Source organism: Balaenoptera borealis (genome assembly GCF_965194805.1).
Source record: "Balaenoptera borealis genome assembly, chromosome: 10".
Lineage (NCBI taxonomy): Eukaryota > Metazoa > Chordata > Mammalia > Artiodactyla > Balaenopteridae > Balaenoptera > Balaenoptera borealis.
This window is the reverse complement of record NC_138874.1, coordinates 110,545,256-110,564,926: the sequence shown is the minus strand read 5'-3', so window position 1 is coordinate 110,564,926 and position 19,671 is coordinate 110,545,256. Positions and strand designations below refer to the sequence as shown.

The 19,671-nt window shown below is 58.5% G+C and overlaps 1 protein-coding gene across 5 annotated transcripts in view; it reads left to right on the top strand.

Moving 5' to 3' along the window:
• Positions 1-19,671, top strand: part of FAM53B (family with sequence similarity 53 member B) — a 128,268-nt gene that overhangs the window by 71,989 nt on the left and 36,608 nt on the right. For all 5 annotated transcript variants that reach the window (XM_082407366.1, XM_082407365.1, XM_082407364.1 and 2 more), the window contains exon 4: positions 558-1,336. In XM_082407366.1, coding sequence (XP_082263492.1) covers positions 558-1,336 — 779 coding nt within the window. The remainder of the gene's footprint in view (positions 1-557; positions 1,337-19,671) is intronic.

Sequence of the window (19,671 nt, the reverse complement as noted above, 5' to 3'; positions counted from 1 at the left end):
CCAGTTTCCATTGTCAGCAAGTATTTTAAGGATGGAATTCAGATGCACTAACCTGGCAGCGCCTCCAGCCCCTCTGAAGTTCTGACAGACTCATCTTTGGCTGTGGTCTTCCCGCCAGGGCGTCGAGTCCCAGCCCCAGAGCAGCAGAGCCCTAAGGCGGGACGTAACAGACATGTTGCCCCCACTCTGCTGCCGGCCAGGGCAGGGGTGAGGCAAGTCAGTTTCCCTTCTAGAGAATGAGGAGCCTTTGGGGTGAACAGTAGTGCTTTGGACTTTCCTGGGAGGCAGTACGGTATGTTGGCGAGGAAACCGTCTCAGGCGTCCTGGGGGCTGCCTGGATCCTAGACCCAGAAGCCCTGCTTCTGGGTCAGCACCGTGGGACTCCTGTCCCCTCTCTGAGCCTCAGTTTCTCACCTGTGAAGCGAGGTTGGACTGCATGGCTTTTAAGGGCCTTTCTGGCTCTAACATCCTGTTTAAGACGGGTTCTTGGTGAGGAGGTAGAGGGCTGGCACGAAGGCCTTCTCAAATCCTGTTTCTCTTTGTCGTTTGCGAACCAGAAAATGACAGATGGCGAGACCTGGACAGGAAGTGCCCTCTTCAGATCGACCAGCCGAGCGCCAGCATCTGGGAGTGCCTGCCCGACAAGTGTCAGGACGGCGCTCTGTGGCACCGGGAGGCCGCGACTGCCTGCGCGGTCACCAACCTGATCAAAGACCTCAGCCTCAGTGACCACAACGGGAACCCCTCAGCGCCCCCCAGCAAGCGCCAGTGCCGGTCGCTGTCCTTCTCCGACGAGATGTCCAGCTGCCGAACGTCGTGGAGGCCCCTGGGGTCCAAAGTCTGGACTCCTGTTGAGAAGAGGCGCTGTTACAGCGGGGGCAGCGTCCAGCGCTACTCCAACGGCTTCAGCACCATGCAGAGGAGCTCCAGCTTCAGCCTCCCGTCCCGCGCCAACGTGCTCTCCTCGCCCTACGACCAGGCGGGACTTCACCCCCGATTTGGCGGTCAGCCCTGCCAGGGGGTGCCGGGCTCGGCCACCTGCAGACAGGCAGGCGACATCTGGGGCCCCGACCCGAGCCCCGTGGGCGGGGCCCGACTGGACATGCAGCGGTCCCTCTCCTGCTCGCACGAGCAGTTCTCCTTTGCGGAGTACTGTCCCCCCTCAGCCAGCAGCACCCCTGCCTCGACGCCGGAGCTGGCCAGACGCTCCAGTGGGCTCTCCCGCAGCCGCTCCCAGCCGTGTGTCCTTAACGACAAGAAGGTCGGCGTCAAGCGGCGGCGTCCCGAGGAGGCACAGGAGCAGAGGCCCTCCCTGGACCTGGCCAAGATGGCACAGGTAAGAGCCCCAGAAGGCGCTGCAGAAGCAACCAGGTGCTTATCGGAGCCGCCACGGCTCCTGGCCCATCCCGGGCAACTGCAGGGTGCCAGTGTCGGAAATGCCCAGGAAGTGGGTTTATTTCCTCGTTTTTAAAATTCTATACAGTGAAAGAGGAAATCAAGCTCCCCATTTTTTTTTTAAACATCTATTTCTTTCCATTTAAAATCAGAAATGCTCTTTCCCTCTGCACACGTGCTAGCGGTACAGGAACAGACAGATGATGAGAGGCAGGGTGTCGGGCAGTCCAGCATCACCAGACACCGGTGGTCCCCCTCCTGGCACTTTCTGGAGCCTCTCCCAGGAGCCCATCCCTGCAGCCGCCGTAGGAACTGCTGGCACAGGCCGGGATTCAGTGTCTCTCGGATCATGCTGATCCTGAGATCAGGGCCGTGGGTGATAGTTTTAAAGAACGAGAAATGGGGGGAGGCACTTATTCTTTTGATTAAACTGCCAACAGTGTGAGACCATCAAGAAATTGTTGTCACTCTGCTCTGTGCCACCTGTGTAATCATCCTTGCTGTTCACTGTAGGCGAGGCCTCTGGCCACACACCCCTGTCACTTGTGCTTTATCCTCCGAGTCTCAGAGCCCTGCCTCGTGCTAACACTGATCTTGGGTATGGGTTTGAATGAGATGAACTTGGAGTTAATACACCATTATCAGGACAGTCTCCAAGCCTGAGCGCTGCCTGCGTTTGGTTCTCACTGCGGGGTCCCAAGGATCAGAGCGTGACAGTGAGGCAGGGAGCAGGGCTGGTCCTTGTGACCACCTGCCCACTCGAGGACAGATGGGTGTGGTGGGTAGAACGCGGCGCTCTGGGTTCTGTGTTCAGGGGTTCCTCAGGTGCTCAGAGCCACGGTTTGAGCATTATCTTTTCTAGTCTTGTTATGTGAGTACCTGTCACGGCTGGGCTTGAGGGAGTGGGGACTAGCTTGGCGGTGAGAGGTTGGCCTCGCTCGTGAGCGTATGGCCACGTCTGTGCAGGCAGGCTTGTCGTGTCCACCCCTTCCCAGGCGGGCACCACTGCCTTCCTTCAGTGGCCAGTGCTGCTTTTTCAGCCGGGCCTCCTTTCATTTCAGAATGAAAATACAGCTTCTGTTTTGGCATTTCCTTCTCTTCTAGTTCTCCCTCCAAGCCTAGAGGTCCCCCCAAAAGAAGAGGTGCAGGTATCTCTGGTCTAGACCACGCACGTGACCCCTGAGTCCAGCCTTTCTGGCCACCTTTGTCCAAGAGCCCAGACCCTGCCCTCATGGTCAGTTTCCCTTCCTCCCAGCGCCTCTCCAGGGGTGTCCAAGCTAGACAACGATCGAACACATTCATTCAAGTTGGACAGGCAGGTGGAATTTTCCTTCCTGGAGAAATGTAAATAGGTAAAAAGGCTGGAAAGGTAACAGATTTGGGTGACTGCTGAAGGAAACCCAGAGCCCTGAGTTGTGGGTACGATAAATGGCTGCAGTTAAATTTTTAATGCTGAGCTTATTTTATTAGCTAATAAGCTAGATAGGTCATAAAAATAACGTACAGGTGTAATTGTATTTTACTAGCCACGGGTTGGAATAACACCACTGGCATCACTGGAGACATTTCCCGTCCTCACTTGGGTAGAAACCATCTAAAGATATTTCGCCCGGTGGGACTGTGCCCAGGTGTATGGACTGCTTCCCTGGCTCCAGGCAGCCCCCCAAGGCCCGCAGGGGTCTGCCCTCATTCTGCCTGTCTTTCCCCAGCCAAGGCCTGGAGAGGGCAGGGTCCCGGGAAAGCAGAGGAGGGGCCCCTGGGAAGCGCGTGGGCCGAGGGGCTGCGGCCAGAGCCCTGGGGATGGATGGGCTCTGAGCCACCCCCGACCAAGCCTCTAGACCCAGCCAGCCCTCTTCCCCTGGGGCGCCGCCTGCTTCGGCTCCCCCAACCGGGTGATTCATGGCCTCGAGAGGTGGGCCTTCCTCCTCCGGGAGCCTTGAAAGCCAGGCCCAGGGCCACCTCTATGCATTTGAAGAGCCCTGGATGCAGCCTGGAGCATGTGGGGCCCTGCAGCCGGCACCCTGTGAGTGGTGGTGTTGCTGGGGGAGGGAGGCGGGGACCTGCTCGCAGCCAGACAGCGGTTGGTGCAGGACTTACTGCCCCCAGACCCTGGCCTCCGCGTGCTCTTACCCGCATCTGTAGCTGCCGGGAAGCGAGCGGGTCTGCACGACGGTAGGAAGGCTGGCTTGTGCCGAGGGTCAGCGCTGCCCTCTGTGTCCTGCTACCCTTTCCTGCAGCCGGATCGCAGACTCTCTCTCGTGGGTCTTTTGATCTTGCTTTATACGTTCGCCTCCCTGGCGGGAGGGGTTCCGCGTGAGCATCATTGTCAAGGAGCCCCCGTGTGCGTGGGCTCTGGGCCCAGGTGCGTGAGAGACTCGGGCTGAAGGTACAGAGTGAGCGCATTGCGGTCAGACCTTTGGGACAACGGGCAGCTCTGATAAACTCCGGCCACCAGAGGCGCTGACCGGGGCTGGGACCTCCCTGGGACCTCCCTGGGGTCTGTGTGAGCACCAGCGGCGCCCAGAGCAAGGATGGTAGCCAGAGCATCTCCCGGCTGCCACAGAAAAGGGACCAGGGTGGGACCCCGGGAGAGTCAGGAGGGCAGGAGAGGCCAGACGCCCTGAGGTCCTCGTGTACACAGGGAGGCCCTGGGGTGGGCACCGTTCTGAGGTACGGGCTCTGAGCTAGAAGCCGAGGCCTTGAGAGGTAGATGTGACCTTGGGCTGTGTCCCTCCCAGCCCCTCCTGAGGAAACAGACCCTTCTGGAACACGGTGTTCACCTTTAGATCCTCATTTGGGGGGGCGAGGCGTTGACAAATCAGAAGGCCTCAGAGATGGGGCAGGAGGCTGGCAGCCCTGGGCAAATTGCTTAACATCTCTGTGCAGCAGATAATACCGGCACTGCCACCACCACTGTTGGGAGGGATAGGGGAAGTCACGTATGTGCGCATGTGTGCGTGTGTGTGTGTATGCTGTGTAAATGTGTCAGTGTGTCTGTGTGCACATGTATGTATGTGTGTAGCTATGTATGGATGTCTGTGTATAAATGTGTGTATCTGTGATATCTTTTGATACATGTGTGTGTCTTTATCTACACACACATCACCTGCACATTGGCCCAGGGAGCGCTGACAGATACTGACTGTTGTCGTCGTGATGGCAGGGCTTGGGAGGGAAGGCGTGGGCTTGTTCTGGGCATCTACAGAGGCAGAACTGGGCTTAGAGGGTGACGTTCTGAAGACGCCCCTTTTCTTTATCCGACATCTCCTTCCTTCTGATTTTACCCTCCCTCTTCTGTCCTTGCCACTTATTTCTTCTTGCTGGTTCCTCTTCTTGCCTCATCCTTCTCTTTTGAAAATGGGAAGGAGGCCTGCCCTGCCACCCTGCTCGGCCTGCGGTAAACTCCATGTTTTAGAGCTGGGGGTTGTGAAATGGGGAGAGAATCAGAATCGCCACCTGCCAGAGGAGGCTGGCATGTGTGAGCGTTCTTGTCTCATGTCTGTCACCCGTGGTACCAGGATGGGAGGGACCCCCGGAGCCCACCCGACGCCCCTGCGGGCGCCCTGCCCTCCCAGCCGGGTCTCCGGGCACAGCTCCCAGCTGGCAGCAGCCGTGGCTCTTGTCCCTCGCAGCAGTGGGGGAGGGGGCTGGTGAGAATTGCGTTCAGATTGTCTTTGCTTCTTACAGCCTGAGTGCCGGGCTCTCAGGCAGGGAGCTGGGTCCTGAGTGAGGGCGGGCGACTGTAGGGAGGGGGCCCCCGCGGGGAGGGATGGCGCAAGGACCTGGCCCCGAAAGGCCCTCCCTCCCTGTAACCGTGACTGCAGCCCCTCGTTCCACAGAGCCGGATGCTCGAAGGTGGCCCGGGGGTCAGTCTTGCCTCGTGCGCGCCGGGGCTGGTCCTGCTGACCTCCGCGCGCAGCTTTCCTCACGCGCTCTGTCGAGCCGCCTTCTGCCTGGTGGTTTTTGTGGAGCTGCAGCCGCCTCTTTGCAAAAGGACGGTGTGTGCCATGGAGGGCAGGGCCCGACCTGAGCATGTGAGCTGTTTATTAGTGGGACTTGCGCTGACATTATTTATTACTGCTTTTTTGAGGCCTGGTTTGAGCACCAAGCGTTGGTTGACTCCCAGTGAGACCTGGGCTGTGCGTGGCCATTTAGACATGGATCGCATGTGTGTGAGCGAAGATTTCGGCAAAAGCGACAATCAAGGATTACCCGCTGAACGCCATGCCCTGGGTGTCACAGGCCCTGCTGTATTTTTAACTCCAAGCTGGTCAGCTTGAAAGAGCAACAAATTGTATTTCTCAACAGTGCTTCCAACAGAAGGGAGACGTTTGTGAGGAGGGGTCAGGATGCTGGAACAGAGGTTTGATTGATTGCAGCTGCCCACACACTGAGCCCCCGAAGCTCCCAGAGCAGGCCTCAGAACAGGCAGCAACTGTTGTGTTAGCAGATGTTGGAGGGGCCGGTGAAAGCTGGCCGGGGGCAGTGTGGGGTAGGAAAGAAGCACGAGGTAGAAACTACGCTGAGAGCCACGGTCCTGCGGACGAGTCCAGGAGAGCAGGTTGGCCAGGGCTGCGTGGGCTCTGAAGGGTGAGGGGTTGGTGGGGGAGGTCAGCGGAAGGCTCATCGCAGACGCTCCTCAGTGACTCGTGCCTCTTTGCTGGCAGGGTCGCCCCTGGGTGAGGCTCCCCCGGTCAGTCTCCTGCTCTGGCCTGTGTGCTGGGGTGGGGGGGGTCTGCCTTTAACGAGCGGTGGCCCTCACACCACTGGCTGCACTCCGGCAGCCCTGGCAGCTGCAGGCCAGCTGTGCTTTCTCTTGGCAGAGTCCTGGGCTCAGGCCTGGCCTGCCTGAGCCTTTATGGCCTTCTGTCCCCTCTGCCAGCGGCCGGCCACCTCACTGGCTCCAGTTTCCTGCCCCTTTGCACCCTTAGCATCCTTCCTGCTGGTGCGGGGAACTGTGTTGGCAGCAAGCAGAGCAGTTCAGAGGCGGGTCGCCCTCCACAACACGGAATGCAGATGGGTGTTAAGACCTTTGAGGAATAGTCATGGAAAGCCCTGGGATTCCAACTGGGATGATATAAATGCTAAATAAAAGTAAAGGCAAAACCACTGTGGGCACATGGGAATAGTTGCTTCCCGTGAGGAAACAGAATGGGCTTGAACAAAGGAAGAGAGCCTTTAAGACCCAGGCCATCAGAGCAGTGGATGCCAAGGGTGGCAGCTCCTTCCATGCTCTTGACAGAGATTGCTGGTCAGTTGCGGTGGTCCTTCTGGTTGAACTCAGAGGAAGTCTAGAATCTTCCCCTCCGTGATCTTGGCAGCCACTGCTAAGTGATCTGCCACCTCTGCTCTTGTTCACCCCTCACTCGAGAGTCCGGGAGAGTTGGTGACTTGCGCAAAGCCACGCGGCTCCTGAGGAGGCTGGGAAGACCGGGTTCAGTGCTCCTCCTGTGCCGTGATCTGCCCCCAGGTGCCCCTTCCAGGTAGCTGACACTCGCGGGACACAGAGGGCGGCGTAGAGGAGAAAGTGTGAGCTCTGGTGTCAGGTGGGGCTCAGTTCCCCACTCTGCTACTTTTTTGAGCTGTGTGCCCTTGGGTAGGTCACCCTCTGTAAGCCTCCATTTTCTTGTCTGTAAAATGGGGATGACAGTTCCTGTTTCTCATGGGTGTGGGCAGGACTCGCGTGGCGTGCGTCCAGCCAGGGATGATGCTTTCCCGTCAGAGCCGCACCCTGCGGCCTGTCTCGTGGGCTCCGGCAGTCAGCTGGGCTTGCTGCTTCTGGTACGGGGTGTCGTGATCCTGCAGCCGTGGAGCAGGGCAGGGCCCGGGCGGGAGACGAGTTTCAGCTCTCTCTCGTCCTTCCTTTCTCTCAGAAACACCACAGAAGCCCTGATGGGGGTTCTCATAATTTGAGGAAATCCCCATTCAGACCCCTGGATCCTTCCTTGTGTCCCAGGCACAGCCACCAGGTTGCATAAGCCATCTGCTTAAGGTCACTCGGATCAGGGCCGAGTGTTGACACAATAGCTTTGATCTCCTGGGGAAAAGAAAAATAGAAGGAGTTCAACTGGGGACATGCCAGGGAGGCAGCTTTTAACGCCACTCGGTGATTTTCCATGCTTTAATTGAGAGCCTCTCTGAGCCGAAGGGTGCTTGAGGCGACAGAGCTCTGGGGGTGCCCAGGGCTTTCTGGATGGGGCCTCTGCTTCATAACCCAGGTGCCCAGGTGGAAGCCCCTCCAGCTCCCCGCATGAGCTTGGGGCACCCGCGGCTGGTCAGGCCCTGCTCCCGTGCCAGGCGTGGAGACAGGAGGCGGACGCCCTGCCCCAGGAGCCCACAGCCTGTGGGCCGGTGGGAGGCGCATCTGAGGACATCTCTGGCCCTGCTTTGTGGGGAACGTCTGGAAAACGTCTACTCTGTTGTGTTGGATGTTTCCAAGGCAAGTCCCCACGCGTGGTGGTTCCGCGTGCCTGCTGAAGTCTTGTGTTGGGCGGCAGAGTGAATGGCCGGGACCTCGGTGTTGCTGTCAGTGCCCTGTCCGCCTGCTGTGTGCATTGGGCATCTCTGGTCCCTGGTAGCATTTAAAAGAGGCCAGGCTTCCAGAGTGTTCTCACAGTGCCTTAGAATTGTGGGACCGCGGAAATAAGCCCTGAGGCGGCCCTGGAAGAGTGCAGGTGGGGTGGGTACGGGGGCTTGCACGAGTGCGTGCGCAAAGGTCAGAGTCAGGAAGGGGCTGGGAGGAGCCTGGTGTGGCTGGAGCAGAGCGGATGATGGGGGCAGGGGACCCGAGCGCAGGGCCTTCTCGGGAGGTCCTCTGAAGATGTTTGTCTTTAATTCTGAGCGCAGGGGGAAGCGTTAGAGAGTTTTAAGCAGGGGAGTGACAGCCCCCGCCCTCAAGCTCCTGGCTGGGGGGAGCAGCATAGACTGGGGGGTGGGGGAGGCAGGGGGCTGTTGGCAGACAGGACCGTGGGCTAGACCAGGGCAGGGGGCTGTTGGCAGACAGGACCGTGGGCTAGACCAGGGCAGGGGGCACGCTGATTCCTGTTCGGGGCTGAGACATTCTGGAGGCGCGACCAACAGGCCCAGCCAGGGGGTTGATCTTGTCATTAGCTTCCAAGCCACAGACCTCACTGGGCCGAGAATCAGTCACCCTAATCCCCAGAGATAACTGTCTTTAAGCTATCGTGTTTAGAGTTTGCTGATCGTAAGTCCCTTTTGTTATCTCACCTGCAGCCCTCACTTTGCCTGTATTTCTTCATGATCTGTTCTCAGCAGAAGTGAAGTGTAGCTGGTCACCATGATTCGTTTTGTTTCCACAAGTGTCCTTGAGACCATCCCGCCCCCAAACCCTTATGCATCAGTGCTTTGCCAGCCCAGGCTGCCCTTTCCCACCCTGAGGAAACCGATTCCTACCCTTTCTTGTCACGCCTGCCTCCAAGCCTCCGACACCTTTGCTGAAGCTTCTCCGTCCTTGTCCACTTGAAACTGGGTCCCCTGTTCTGGACTTGGCTGGAGAAGGCGGGGCAGCTCGGGGCCGCAGGAGGATGCTGTCACAGCTCTGAGGGCTTGTCACACTGGGTCGCGTCGAAGCTGTGCCACGTCTGGTCTGTGTACATCAGCTGAGGCAGCGTCTCTGGAAAATGAGGGGCCTGCAGTGGCCTTTGTGAATCCGCTAACAGAGCCCAGTGACCTCAGCCCAGCCTGGAAGGATGCAGGGCAAGGGGCCGCCTGACAGAACCCGGAAGGATTTCAGCACTCCCTGTCTTACCCCTGCGTCCTTACTGGGGATGGTGGGGTAACGCCTCCCCGGAAGGAGCTCCAGGCCCTCGGTGAGCCTGTGGGTCTGCCCCTGGGAGGGCCGGAGACAGGGAAGCACGGAGCGGGGTCACTGAGACGGACGTGTGACTAATTACGAGCCGGGCCTGAGGTGACGCGCCTGCCGCCTACCTGTGCCTTTTATCCTGTACAAGCCGCTGGCTTTCGTGGGGACCCGCACAGGGTGAAATGATGCCCGTTTCACCTTTTGTAACATAGTCCCCCCGTTGTCCCAAGCGTGGCATCAACATAGAGTCCCTGTTGACATGAGCCATTTATCTGTAAAATTTTTGTGGAATCAGCCGTCCTGAATTCCTGGCCTTTCTTGCAGCTTCAGGCCACAGTCGAGAACTAAAGAAAGCAAATGCCACGCAGGAGGGCCAGCCAGCCCTTTGCCACGTCCCCAAGCCGGCAGGAACTTGGTTTGACTGGACTCGGAGTGGGTGTTAATTGCCTATTTATGGCGAGAAGATTAACAAGGCCTCCTTTGAAAGTTGTGCATAGTAGAACTCTTGGATAATTCCTTTTGGGGAGGGCGAGGGGTGGCTTTTTTTTCTGTCTTGGAAAACAAAAGAAATGGCTGGTTCTAAAATACAAGGCAACCACCAGAAGCTTCATTTGCGCGCAGTAGCAGTGAGCTCACATCATAGTATGTCACTGAAGGCCACAGGCCCAGAGCCTTCCCTGAGACAGTGCAGGGGCCTGTAACGCGTTTCGTCTTGGTGGAGAGGGTGGTGGTCGTGCGGTGGGCAGAGCAGCGCCGCAGCTGTTCCCTTGACGGAGCCCTGTGCGTGGAGAGTGGGGCCGGCGGCCTGGATTAGCCAGGGCCTTCCTGGCGGGGCCGGAAGCCACCCCGTGTGTCCAGAGAGGTCGCTGTGGACAGTTGTTAACCAGGTTCCTGAAGAACCGAGAAGCCGAGGTGTGAACACCGGGTATCACGGAGGCGGCTACTGCCGGCAGCTGCTCCCACTGGGAAGAGGCTGCCCTTTGGAAGGCCCGGCAGCTGGGAGTCCGCAGGCCCGTGGGGCTGAGGGGAGGGAGGGCGAAGAAGTCGGTTCTGTGGATGCTGGAAAAGCTGCAGACTGGAAGCAAGTGCTGTGAATGGACCAAACTGCTCCCGCGGGTGAGGAGCAGGGCTGGGGGGCAGTGACACAGGAAGCTGACAGGATGATGCCCAGCCCTGCCCCCTCCTCCATCCCTCCCATGGACATAGCCTTGCAGGGGGCAGATGGCAGAGCCCCGGCTCCAGAGGAGAGTGCAGAGCGGGAGTGGCCTGGAGCTGAGACGATGGGCAGCTCCGGGCTCTGAGCTGACCCTTGCCACCTGGGGGGACCCCTGCCCTCCCACCTCCATGCAGCTCCCGCGTCCTAGGGCCTGGCCGTGGGGCGCGCTGTGCAGGCCGAGGCGAGCCCGCTGCTCTCGGTACCATCTGGTGTCCTAGGCCAGGACGCTAGGGCCTGCTCCGCTCTCCTCTCCACTCCCCACCACCTCGTCTGCACTCAGAGGTACTTCCCTGGTGACTGCTGGGTGGCACTCAGGCCCAGAGGTATTTCTGCAAGACACACACAATCGCCACTACTTTCTATAAGCTACTTTCTAGAAAGGGGGGATAATAAGCAAGCAAACCACAGGCCAGATAATTTCCGACGGCGATATGTGTGCCATAAGGAAACTAAAGCAGGCTGGTGTGGTTTGTAATGCCGGGTGGGGGAGAGGAGATGGAGGTGGCCGGCTTCAGATTGGAGGGACGGGGAGGCCTCCCTGAGGAGGTGACCAGAGGAGGGGATGCGTTCAGCTGCCACATCTTGGCACATCAGCCTGGCTCAGGCCCTGGGAAGCGGGGTCCTGACTCCTAACAGTACCAGCCTGTGTTTGCAGCAGGGTTGGGAGGGAATTGGTTGTTCTGGGCACCCCTCCAGGGTGTCGTCTCCCTCATCCACCCTGGGAGGGCTCCTCCCCTTCCTCTTCAGGGGAGAAAACTGAGTGTGGGCTGCCTGCTCGCTTGCTGAGTGACAGAGCAGTGACAAGAGCCCCGGCCACTCTTAAGCCCCCCATGGCCCGTGGGCCACGACCTCTCCAGAGGGCCCCTGCTGGGGTGGGTCATGCCACCACTTGGGAACCACGGGCCTGGGCGAGGCTGGGACTAGGCTTCGGGTTTCCTGAAGGTAAGGTGGAGCTGGTGGCATTCTCACCACAGGCTGCTTTGACCCAGGGCCTCAGGACGTTGTCGGGAAGCGTGACTGTTATTTATCATATCCGCTAGGCCCATACACTGATGAAGTAGCCTCGAAATTCTAATATCACACCATCTAACTGACTCATCCTCCCAGCCCTTGGGCAGGCTTTGCATTTCTTGAGCTGTGAGTTTTCTGGTTGGTAAACCAGGGCACCGGGGGCTTGAAGAGGTCCCTTGTTTTGGCACCAGGGCCTCCCTAGGAGGCTGTTTCAGCTCTGCCCAAGCAGTGCGGCCCAGCTGTCCTGTTCCAGGTCCTTCCATAGTACAAGGCTGGAGCACAAGGGAGACTGGCCCTGCAGTTTGGCTCTGCCGTACCGAGGGGAGGCGCCCAGAAAATCAGTTATGCCCTGCAGGTGGACATATCCACAGTCTGTAATAATCCTCTTAGCCCCCAAAGCAGAGCCTTCATTACCCATTTTTGTGATTTGCCAGAAGATCTCTTAAGCCCTTGGCTACTGCCATCCGCCTCATCCCCAGAGTGGCTCGTCTTGTGGGAGGGAAGGGGGTCGCAGCCAGTCCTGCACTTGCCCGAGCCCAGGGTCTGGTCGGCCTCCCCTCTGACCCCCAGCCAGGCTGTTCTGGATGCAGCCCTTGGGCACTCGTCTCCCTTCCCTCCTGGAGTCCTGCTCTCCCTCTGAAATGGTGGGCATGCCTGGACATGGGGAAAAGAGGTATGAGAAATGGGCCTTCTGTGTCCCACAGGGAAGAGTCCTAGCAAACAAGCTAGGACTGAGCTGACTTGGCAAACAAGGTGCAAGGTGGCGTTGAGGGTTTGCTCTGCCAGTGGCTCAGCCAGGCCGGAGCTGTGCTCACACTCACACGAGGGGCTCTTCTCGCCCTATCACCCCAAATTTCTTGTCTGCCCGTTTCTCATGTGGGTTCCCCGGGAAGATGCTGAGACCAGGGGAGGGCCCTCGTGGGCCATCTGGGTGGTCTTCTCCCGTCCTGCCGTTCTGTCTTGGAGCATCACGTGTCCCCTGTGGGAGGACGGATCCTGTCTGGGACTCAGTGCCATGGTCCAGTCTTGCAGAGGGTTCTAACTGCATTCCACCTCTGGGCCAGCGCACCCTCCCGTAGCCGCTTGATAGTAGGGACCAGCTTTAAACAAGCCTAATCCACCTAGAGGAATTCCATCTCACTTTAATCTGGAACAGTCTTGGACAATGGAGTTTTCCAAGAATTGATGGCAAATAAAAATGGGAACAAGTATGCAGGCCGGGGAGCCAGCGGCAGAAAAGACCCTTTTTTGTTGCGTTCAGAAACGGCCAGGAGAGGAGCGGCACAGTGCAGTGTGTTTGGGGCGAGCGTTTTAGCAGACGTGGGCCGATGGTGCAGCATTAAGTATTTGGCAAGAGAAGGGAGATGGCAACTGCACTGGTGTGAGGTTAGTTGTCCCTCGGCAGAGACACCAGAGCTTCAGCGTGACGCACGTGGGGAAGCTGTGAGCCCTGCCCGCGTCTGCCCCTCACCTAGGACGGCAGGAGTGGAAGGGCGGGTTCTGGGCTCCGGGGCCAGTTGGGCCTGGCGTGGAGTGCTGGTGTACCACTCGCCAGCCAGGTGGCCCTGGGCAAGTCACTGTCCCGCTCTGGGCCCTCGTGTCCTCTTCTGTGTGATGTGGGGTTTGAGCTTGTGGGAGCGCCTGCAGCAGGCCTGGTGCACAGACGCCCTCAGGAAATGTTGGCCCTGGGATCCGTGTTGTCACCACTGTCATTGTTATTATTTCTTTGACTTATTACTGCTTGTGGCCTTGAAGTCATTGTCACTAGCTGGATGGGCAGCCCAGTGAAGGAAGCAGCAGGCCGCCTAGCCCACCACCTGGAAGCCTGAGAGGGGCCGGGAGGCTGGAGCGGAGGATGGGGAGGTGGCCCTGCCCAGCCCTGGGGCCGCAGGGGCCTCAGAGGGCAGCCTCTGACCACACAGGTGGAGTGAGAGGCAGCAGCTGTGGGGCTGCTGACTGCTGGCCAGTGGGGTGGGAGCGGGTTTGCAGAAGAGACTCACCCATCGAATTTTCTCCTCAGAATAACCCTGTGAGGTCGACGCATCTTACCCAGTTTAAGGGCCGTAACTGAGTCTCAGCTCCGTGCAGCGGAAACAGAATAGGAGCCATAGAGATTATTTTAAATTTTCTAGCAGCCAAAGTTAAAAAGAAAAAAGGAACAGGTAAAATTAATTTAACAATATATTTTATTTAACCCAATATATCCAAAACAGTGTCATTTCAACGTGCAATTAATAGGAATCAGTTGTTAGTGGAGATGTGTGCTTTTCTTTTTTTTAACACTAAGTTTCCAAGCTCAGGATGTGTGTTACGTTTACAGTACATCTCAACTTGGACTGGCCACTTGTCCAGTGCTCAGTGGCCACAGGTGGAAGGAAGGTGGTTCGTGTAGTGGACAGTGCATTTGCTCAAGGCCACACCAAATTAGGTGGCCGAGCCGTCAGCCTCTGGAGCTCATGGCCTAGGTAGGCAGGGAGGCTTTGGGGTGGGGACGTGAGGGATGGGACTGGGACTCAGCCGTGGTTTAAGGGGCTCGGCTCTGCCACCCACTCAGAAACCCTGTCCTTCGCGAGGCCCCAGGCACCAGCTGGTAAAGGAAGGGGTGGCAAGAGGCCCTGCTCTGACGTGCAAGTTCCCTGGGGCTGTGCTCTCTCTACCAGGGGACCGGGAGCCACGGAGCATTTGGATGCTCGAGGGTCCGCTCCGTCATGGAACAGGGACATCACAGGCTCACCTGCTGTGCCCCCTGTGGAGCAGGTCTGTGGGGAGGGGGAGAGCCTGCCTTCTTCTCCGAGGCGTTTTTTCTGTTGGAGTTACCGTGCCTGTGCAGCCCCACTCGGTCTGTACGTGGCCAGGGCAGAGCTGGGGGAGAGGTGGGGAGCGGCAGCAGACGGGGCCTGACGGGCTGGCCAGGCGGGCTCTTCCTGTGGGGTCCGGGTGGGGACGCTGAGGTAGGCTTTGCGGTGCCACCCGCCCTGGGTCACGTCTCTGTGCTGCCGTCCTGCTCTCTGATGACCGGGCTGTGTATTTGCTCCCCCGCGCCCCGAGCACAGCACGAGCTCCGCACAGCTGACCAGCTGTAGGCCTGTCCCTGGGGGTGGGCTGCACAGCCCCCAGCGCTCAAGCAGCGGGGTGCAAGGGCAGGTGGGAAATGGCCCAGGGGTAGAACGTGGTTCCCGAGCAGCCGTGTCCCTGGAGCTTGGCAGCCTCCTGACCACAGTTTTCCTGGAAATTGTATCTGTGGTTCTAGTTTGCACCCCCTGCCAGGAGGGACTTATAGACCCCCAGGAGGTGGGGTCTACAGCTTCAGCAGCCTGGGAACTTCAGACACGGCCCCGCCCTCCATGGGAAGCTTCTGGGCCCTCCGACTCCAAGCAGCAACAACCCTGTGAGCTGGTTCAAATCAGCATGTGTTGATTGAATGCCAGCTATGTACGAGTGCCTGGACCAGGGGCTCAGGGGAGACCAGCATGCCTAAGACCCCGGCCTTACCTTTAAGGAGTTTGCAGGCTACAGAGGCGTCGGGTGGGAGCAGCTGTGTCTCTGCAGCCAGCTGCAAGCTGGTGAGGTAGCCGTGTCCTCTGAGGGTTTGGATTCAAGTTCTGGACTCATCCCTTCATTCAGCCATCGTTTACCAAGCACCTGCTGTGTGTCGGGTCCCTGTAGGCTCCAGGGGTACGGCAGTAGACAGGACACTCGGCCCCAACCTTCTGGAGGTCACAGCATCAAACACATCATCACGCAGAAACCCGGAGAGTATGACCAGCGCTCGCAGCTCTGCCCTCTGAGCCTTGGTGTTTTTACCTGTTAAATAGGATCCATAGTGGCTGTTGCTGGGGTTAAATAAGGTGATGACTGCAGGACCGACACTCACTGGCAGTTGATACACTCACGGGAGCCCTCCAGGAATCAGCAGTAGGGACCAGGGGCACGTGGCGGCTTCACCGTGACGTGTGCAGGGCTCAGCTCCTTGGAAGGGGAGATGCTCTCTGGTGGGCCCAGGCATGGTGCCCCAGCTGCCACTCAGGCTGCGCCTCAGCTGGAGTGGAGAGGAGAGACATGGCGCAGAGATGCTCCCCAGACCGGAAACCAGCCCGTTTGCCTGGAGCTGTGGTTGGGATGGAGCGTGGAGGGGCTCGAGAGCCAGCTGGAGAGTTGGGACCTTATTCTATGTGCCGTGGGGAGCCAAGGATAGTTTTGAACAGGATGGTGGGGTTTTGAACCCCAGTCGGGCTGGGGGTAGGTTTGCAGGGAGTGCCCCCCCAGGACAGAGAGAAGGCTGTGCCCATGTATTTGGTGGCCCTCAGTGGAGAAGGGGGGCTGTAGGAGTCCCACCCTGCAGGCTGAACTGCTTGGGCCCAGAGCCTTCAGGGTTCCTTGCCTGGTTCCTCTAGGCCTGAGGGTCAAGGGCCTGGTGCAGAAGCGGGGGCAGCTGGCTGAGTTGACCTCTGCGAGGCCATTCAGGTGAGTTCTTCCTCTCCCCCACCAGACACGGAAGTTCATCAGGGAAAAAGGAAGATGACCAAGTTTGTCCTTAGGGAAATGAACTGAGTCAGAAAGGGCTTCTTCTTCCTCCTAGGAGCCAAGAAGGCCAGCGGTAACACTCCTGAGCAGAGCAGTGAGGCAGCGGGGGCTTCTGCCTTGGTTTGGGTCACCTGCCTAGTCATTCTCCTGCCCACACTGACCCTTCTCCCCAGGAATGAGGACAGCCTGGTTCATGTCGAGAACGTTTAGCCGGAGCCCTGCACCTTGTGTGGCCTGGGCCCCACCCCTGGAAACTTTGGTCAACACGTAAATGATAAGATAACACTGATGGCTCTTGCCATGTGCGACAGCGTGCTTGCACTGTGCCTGTGTGTCCCCGTGCTCCACTGCGCCCCGTGGGCCAGGGATGAGTCGTGCGTTCATGTAGTTACATGTTGTCTTGATTACAGTCCTGGAAAGTGAGGATTGCCGTTCCCATTTTGCAGAAGAAGAAACTGAGGTTCCGAGTGGCAACCAGGCTCATAAGGCTGGGTGTGGCAAGGCTGTGCGATCCAGGCTTGTTGCACTCCTCGTCAGGGGGCCAGGCAGGGCTCGGGGCACCAGGCCCATGCCATCATCTCAGGTTTCCACAGTGGGGGGTCAGGGCCAGCGGAGGCCAGAGTCAGGAGCTGAGGGTCGGCTAGGAGTGAGCCTTCCCTCCTCGGCTGTGGTGGGCCCTTGGTGGGACACGTCGGCCCTTGGCACCTGGGGCTCTGTTTGAGCACAATGCAGTGGCCAGGCTCAGGAGTCAGTGCCCAGTCTTGGGGTGGCAGCTGGGATCTCACATGACATCTCCAAGGAAGCCTGATCTGGTCCCCGCTGTGCCAGCTGTTGGAGCTGTCTAGACGGTCTAAGGTGACAGTTGTCACCATTCTAGATGAAGTAGGATAAAATTGAATTATTACCGAAATCTGAAACTTAAGATCAAAGTGGTGGCACTGAGCAAGTGCCCAAGCGGGGGCACCAGTGGTGGCCTTGATGAAGCCCAGGGACCTACACAAAGAGCCCTGGGCTTCTGAAGCAGTACCTGCGGCTCAGCATGAGGGGCTGGCGTGGAGGAAGAGAAGGGCCCCTCCCTCCACGGACCTTCCCGACTGTCCGGGCCCTAGAGAGACCCCGCAGTGCAGGCTGGTGGCCATGAGGCTTGTCCCAGAGCTGGCCAGTGGGGAGAAGGAAAGACACAGGCAGAGTGTGGTCCTCACCCCAGGTTTCAGAATATCTGTTGAGCCTCTTTGGCGGCCGGGCGTCCAGCAGCTGGATCCGCCTCTGTTCCAGTCTGCTGGCTCCTTCTCTTCTTCCTCGAGGTGTTAGGTGGGACAGAGGGCAGCCGTGAGCCCCTCTGCGCCTGGGCCTCCCCTGACCCTCCGCCCTTGAGCCTGTGCCAGGAGGGGCTGTAGGGTCCACCCTTGTGACAGAGCAGGACCCCAGGGGACGGAGGCCTGTTGAGTTCTGTATGGGATGTGACTTAATATTTTATAATAATAGATTTAATATTCTAACTAGAGCTCCACCAAGTGGACCCCTGGGGCCTCCCAAGTGGGGTTCAGCGGTTCTCTGCAATTATGGCCAGTGCCCTCCAGGAGTGGTGACAGCCGTCCCCTCAAACCACGTGGATCAGGGTCAGCAAACCACCGTTACGCGTTTTTGCAAATAAAGTCTGAATGGCGCACAGCCATGCTGGTTTCTTACTATTGCCTGTGGCTGCTTTCATATTCCAAGAAAGACCGCATGGTTCTCAAAGCCAAACATGTTTACTCTCTGGCCCTTCAAGAGAATTTTACCAGCCCCTAATGTAGATGATCCAGTGCCTCAGTTTCCCTATTGGGAAAGCGACTGGAATTTGTTTGGCAATTTCTCAAGGAGAGCAAGTCCTAGAAAGGGACCAGCACCATGATCCCAGCAGTCATGTCACGCAGGCCAGCCAGTTGTCTCAGGCTCTGCTGGGTCCACACTTGGCCCCTGCGCGGCCCTTTCCCATGCTCCTCAAGTGGAAAATAAGAAGGAGGTGCTGGGAATTCCCTGGCGGTCCAGTGGTTAGGACTCTGCGATTTCACTGCCGAGGGCCCGAGTTCAATCCCTGGTTGGGGAACTAAGATCCTGCAAGCCGCGTGGCCAAAAAAACAAAACAAAACAAAAAAGAAGGAGGCACTGGCCAGGGAGCTGCAGGAGAGGAGCTGCGGGAGCTGGTGAGCTCTGGCTAGCTGGGGCGCTGGCGTCAGAACCAGTTGCTTCTCCTGTGTCAGCGCACAAAATCACGATTCCTTCTTAAAAGTGAAAACTGCCTTCTCCCAGCAGCCTTGCTCTGGAAGCGTTGGCTGGGTCGCCTGTCCACTCTCAGTGCTCCCGTCTTCTCCAGGCTGCCCTTCTGTCGCTGCCATGCTTGGAGAGTGTGGACCAAAGGGAGGCTTGTTCATTTCCTCCTGCTTTCACTCCCTCCCTCGATTTTCTCCCGTCCCTCGAAGAATTTTGGTGAGGCTGTTCCGCCCAGGATGGTGGCACAAAACTCAGATGCAGACAGCAGAGGTTCTCGTCACTCAAGACAAACGCCTAGAAAGTTCACCCTGGTGGGGATCCAGAAATCTCCCTGCTGGCCAGATGTGTTCTGGCCCCCGAGGCAGACAACCAACTCGGAAGTTGCTAGAGGATATTAACTTTGTGGTAACAGAACTTGGCCCGGGGAGGTGGTTTTGGAACAGCATTGTGAAAATAAGGGTGGGAAGGTTGGCTCTGACGTTTAAGAGCCTCAGACGGCCGTGGTTTCTACCCTGCACTCCACCTCAGACTCAGTCAACAGAGGCCGGCCTGTCCCAGGGCTGAGCCGCCCCACGCCTAAGAAATCCACTGGCAACCGGAGCCAGGAGGCTGCGGCCAGGGCTGGAGCGCCTTCGGGGGCCAGGAATGTGGTCGGAAAGTTCTTCGTACAACCAGGAGCCACTTCCACCGTCACTGTTGGCGTCGGCCTTGCTGTGAAGCCGTCGGCGAGAAGACGAGGCGTGGAGGAGGATGAGTAGATGTGCGTCTCCCTTGAAGGAGCTGCTCCCGCAGTCCTCTCGTCCCCACCTCGTCCACAGGGGCGGCCGTGCAGTGGGCGACTCCACTCGCGCTTGAAGGGTGTCCGTGGCCGAGAAGCAGGAAGACCGGGGTTGGGGTGCGGGGCCACGATTTTCCAAAGAAGCGTTCAGCTTCACAGACCGTACAAAGTCTGTAAGTCTTAGCAACCTAAGCTACGCTCCCACTGTGTGTAGGATGCTGGGGGGTGAGTGTGTGGGCATCAGACGGCCCCCGCCTGGGAGAGACAGACATCTCGGCAGTTAGCCGGGATGAGGCACATGCTAAACTGAGGACCCAGGAACATTCTGGGGCCCCTGGGAGGCACTGGGTGATGATAATGAAATTGCAGGCCCTTCACCGACCCTCGCTGTGCTCCGGGCACCTCTCGAAATGCCGTCCGTGTATGAGCTCACCTAATGCATCCGCCCCAGGAGACAGGTGCTGCTAGCTCACACCGCGTTACAGCTGCGGGCACGGAAGCAAAGGCTTGATGAGTAACGTGCTGCAGAGCCAGGCCCTGGCGGTGGTGGGATTTGAGCCCAGGTGTTTTGGCTGGGCGTGTGTGCTGAGCCAGTGCTCACAGACTCAGGAGGTGCAGGGAGCGGGCTCCGAAGGCTGGAGGTGTCCTGGGCGGAGCCGGGGAGCGGGTGCG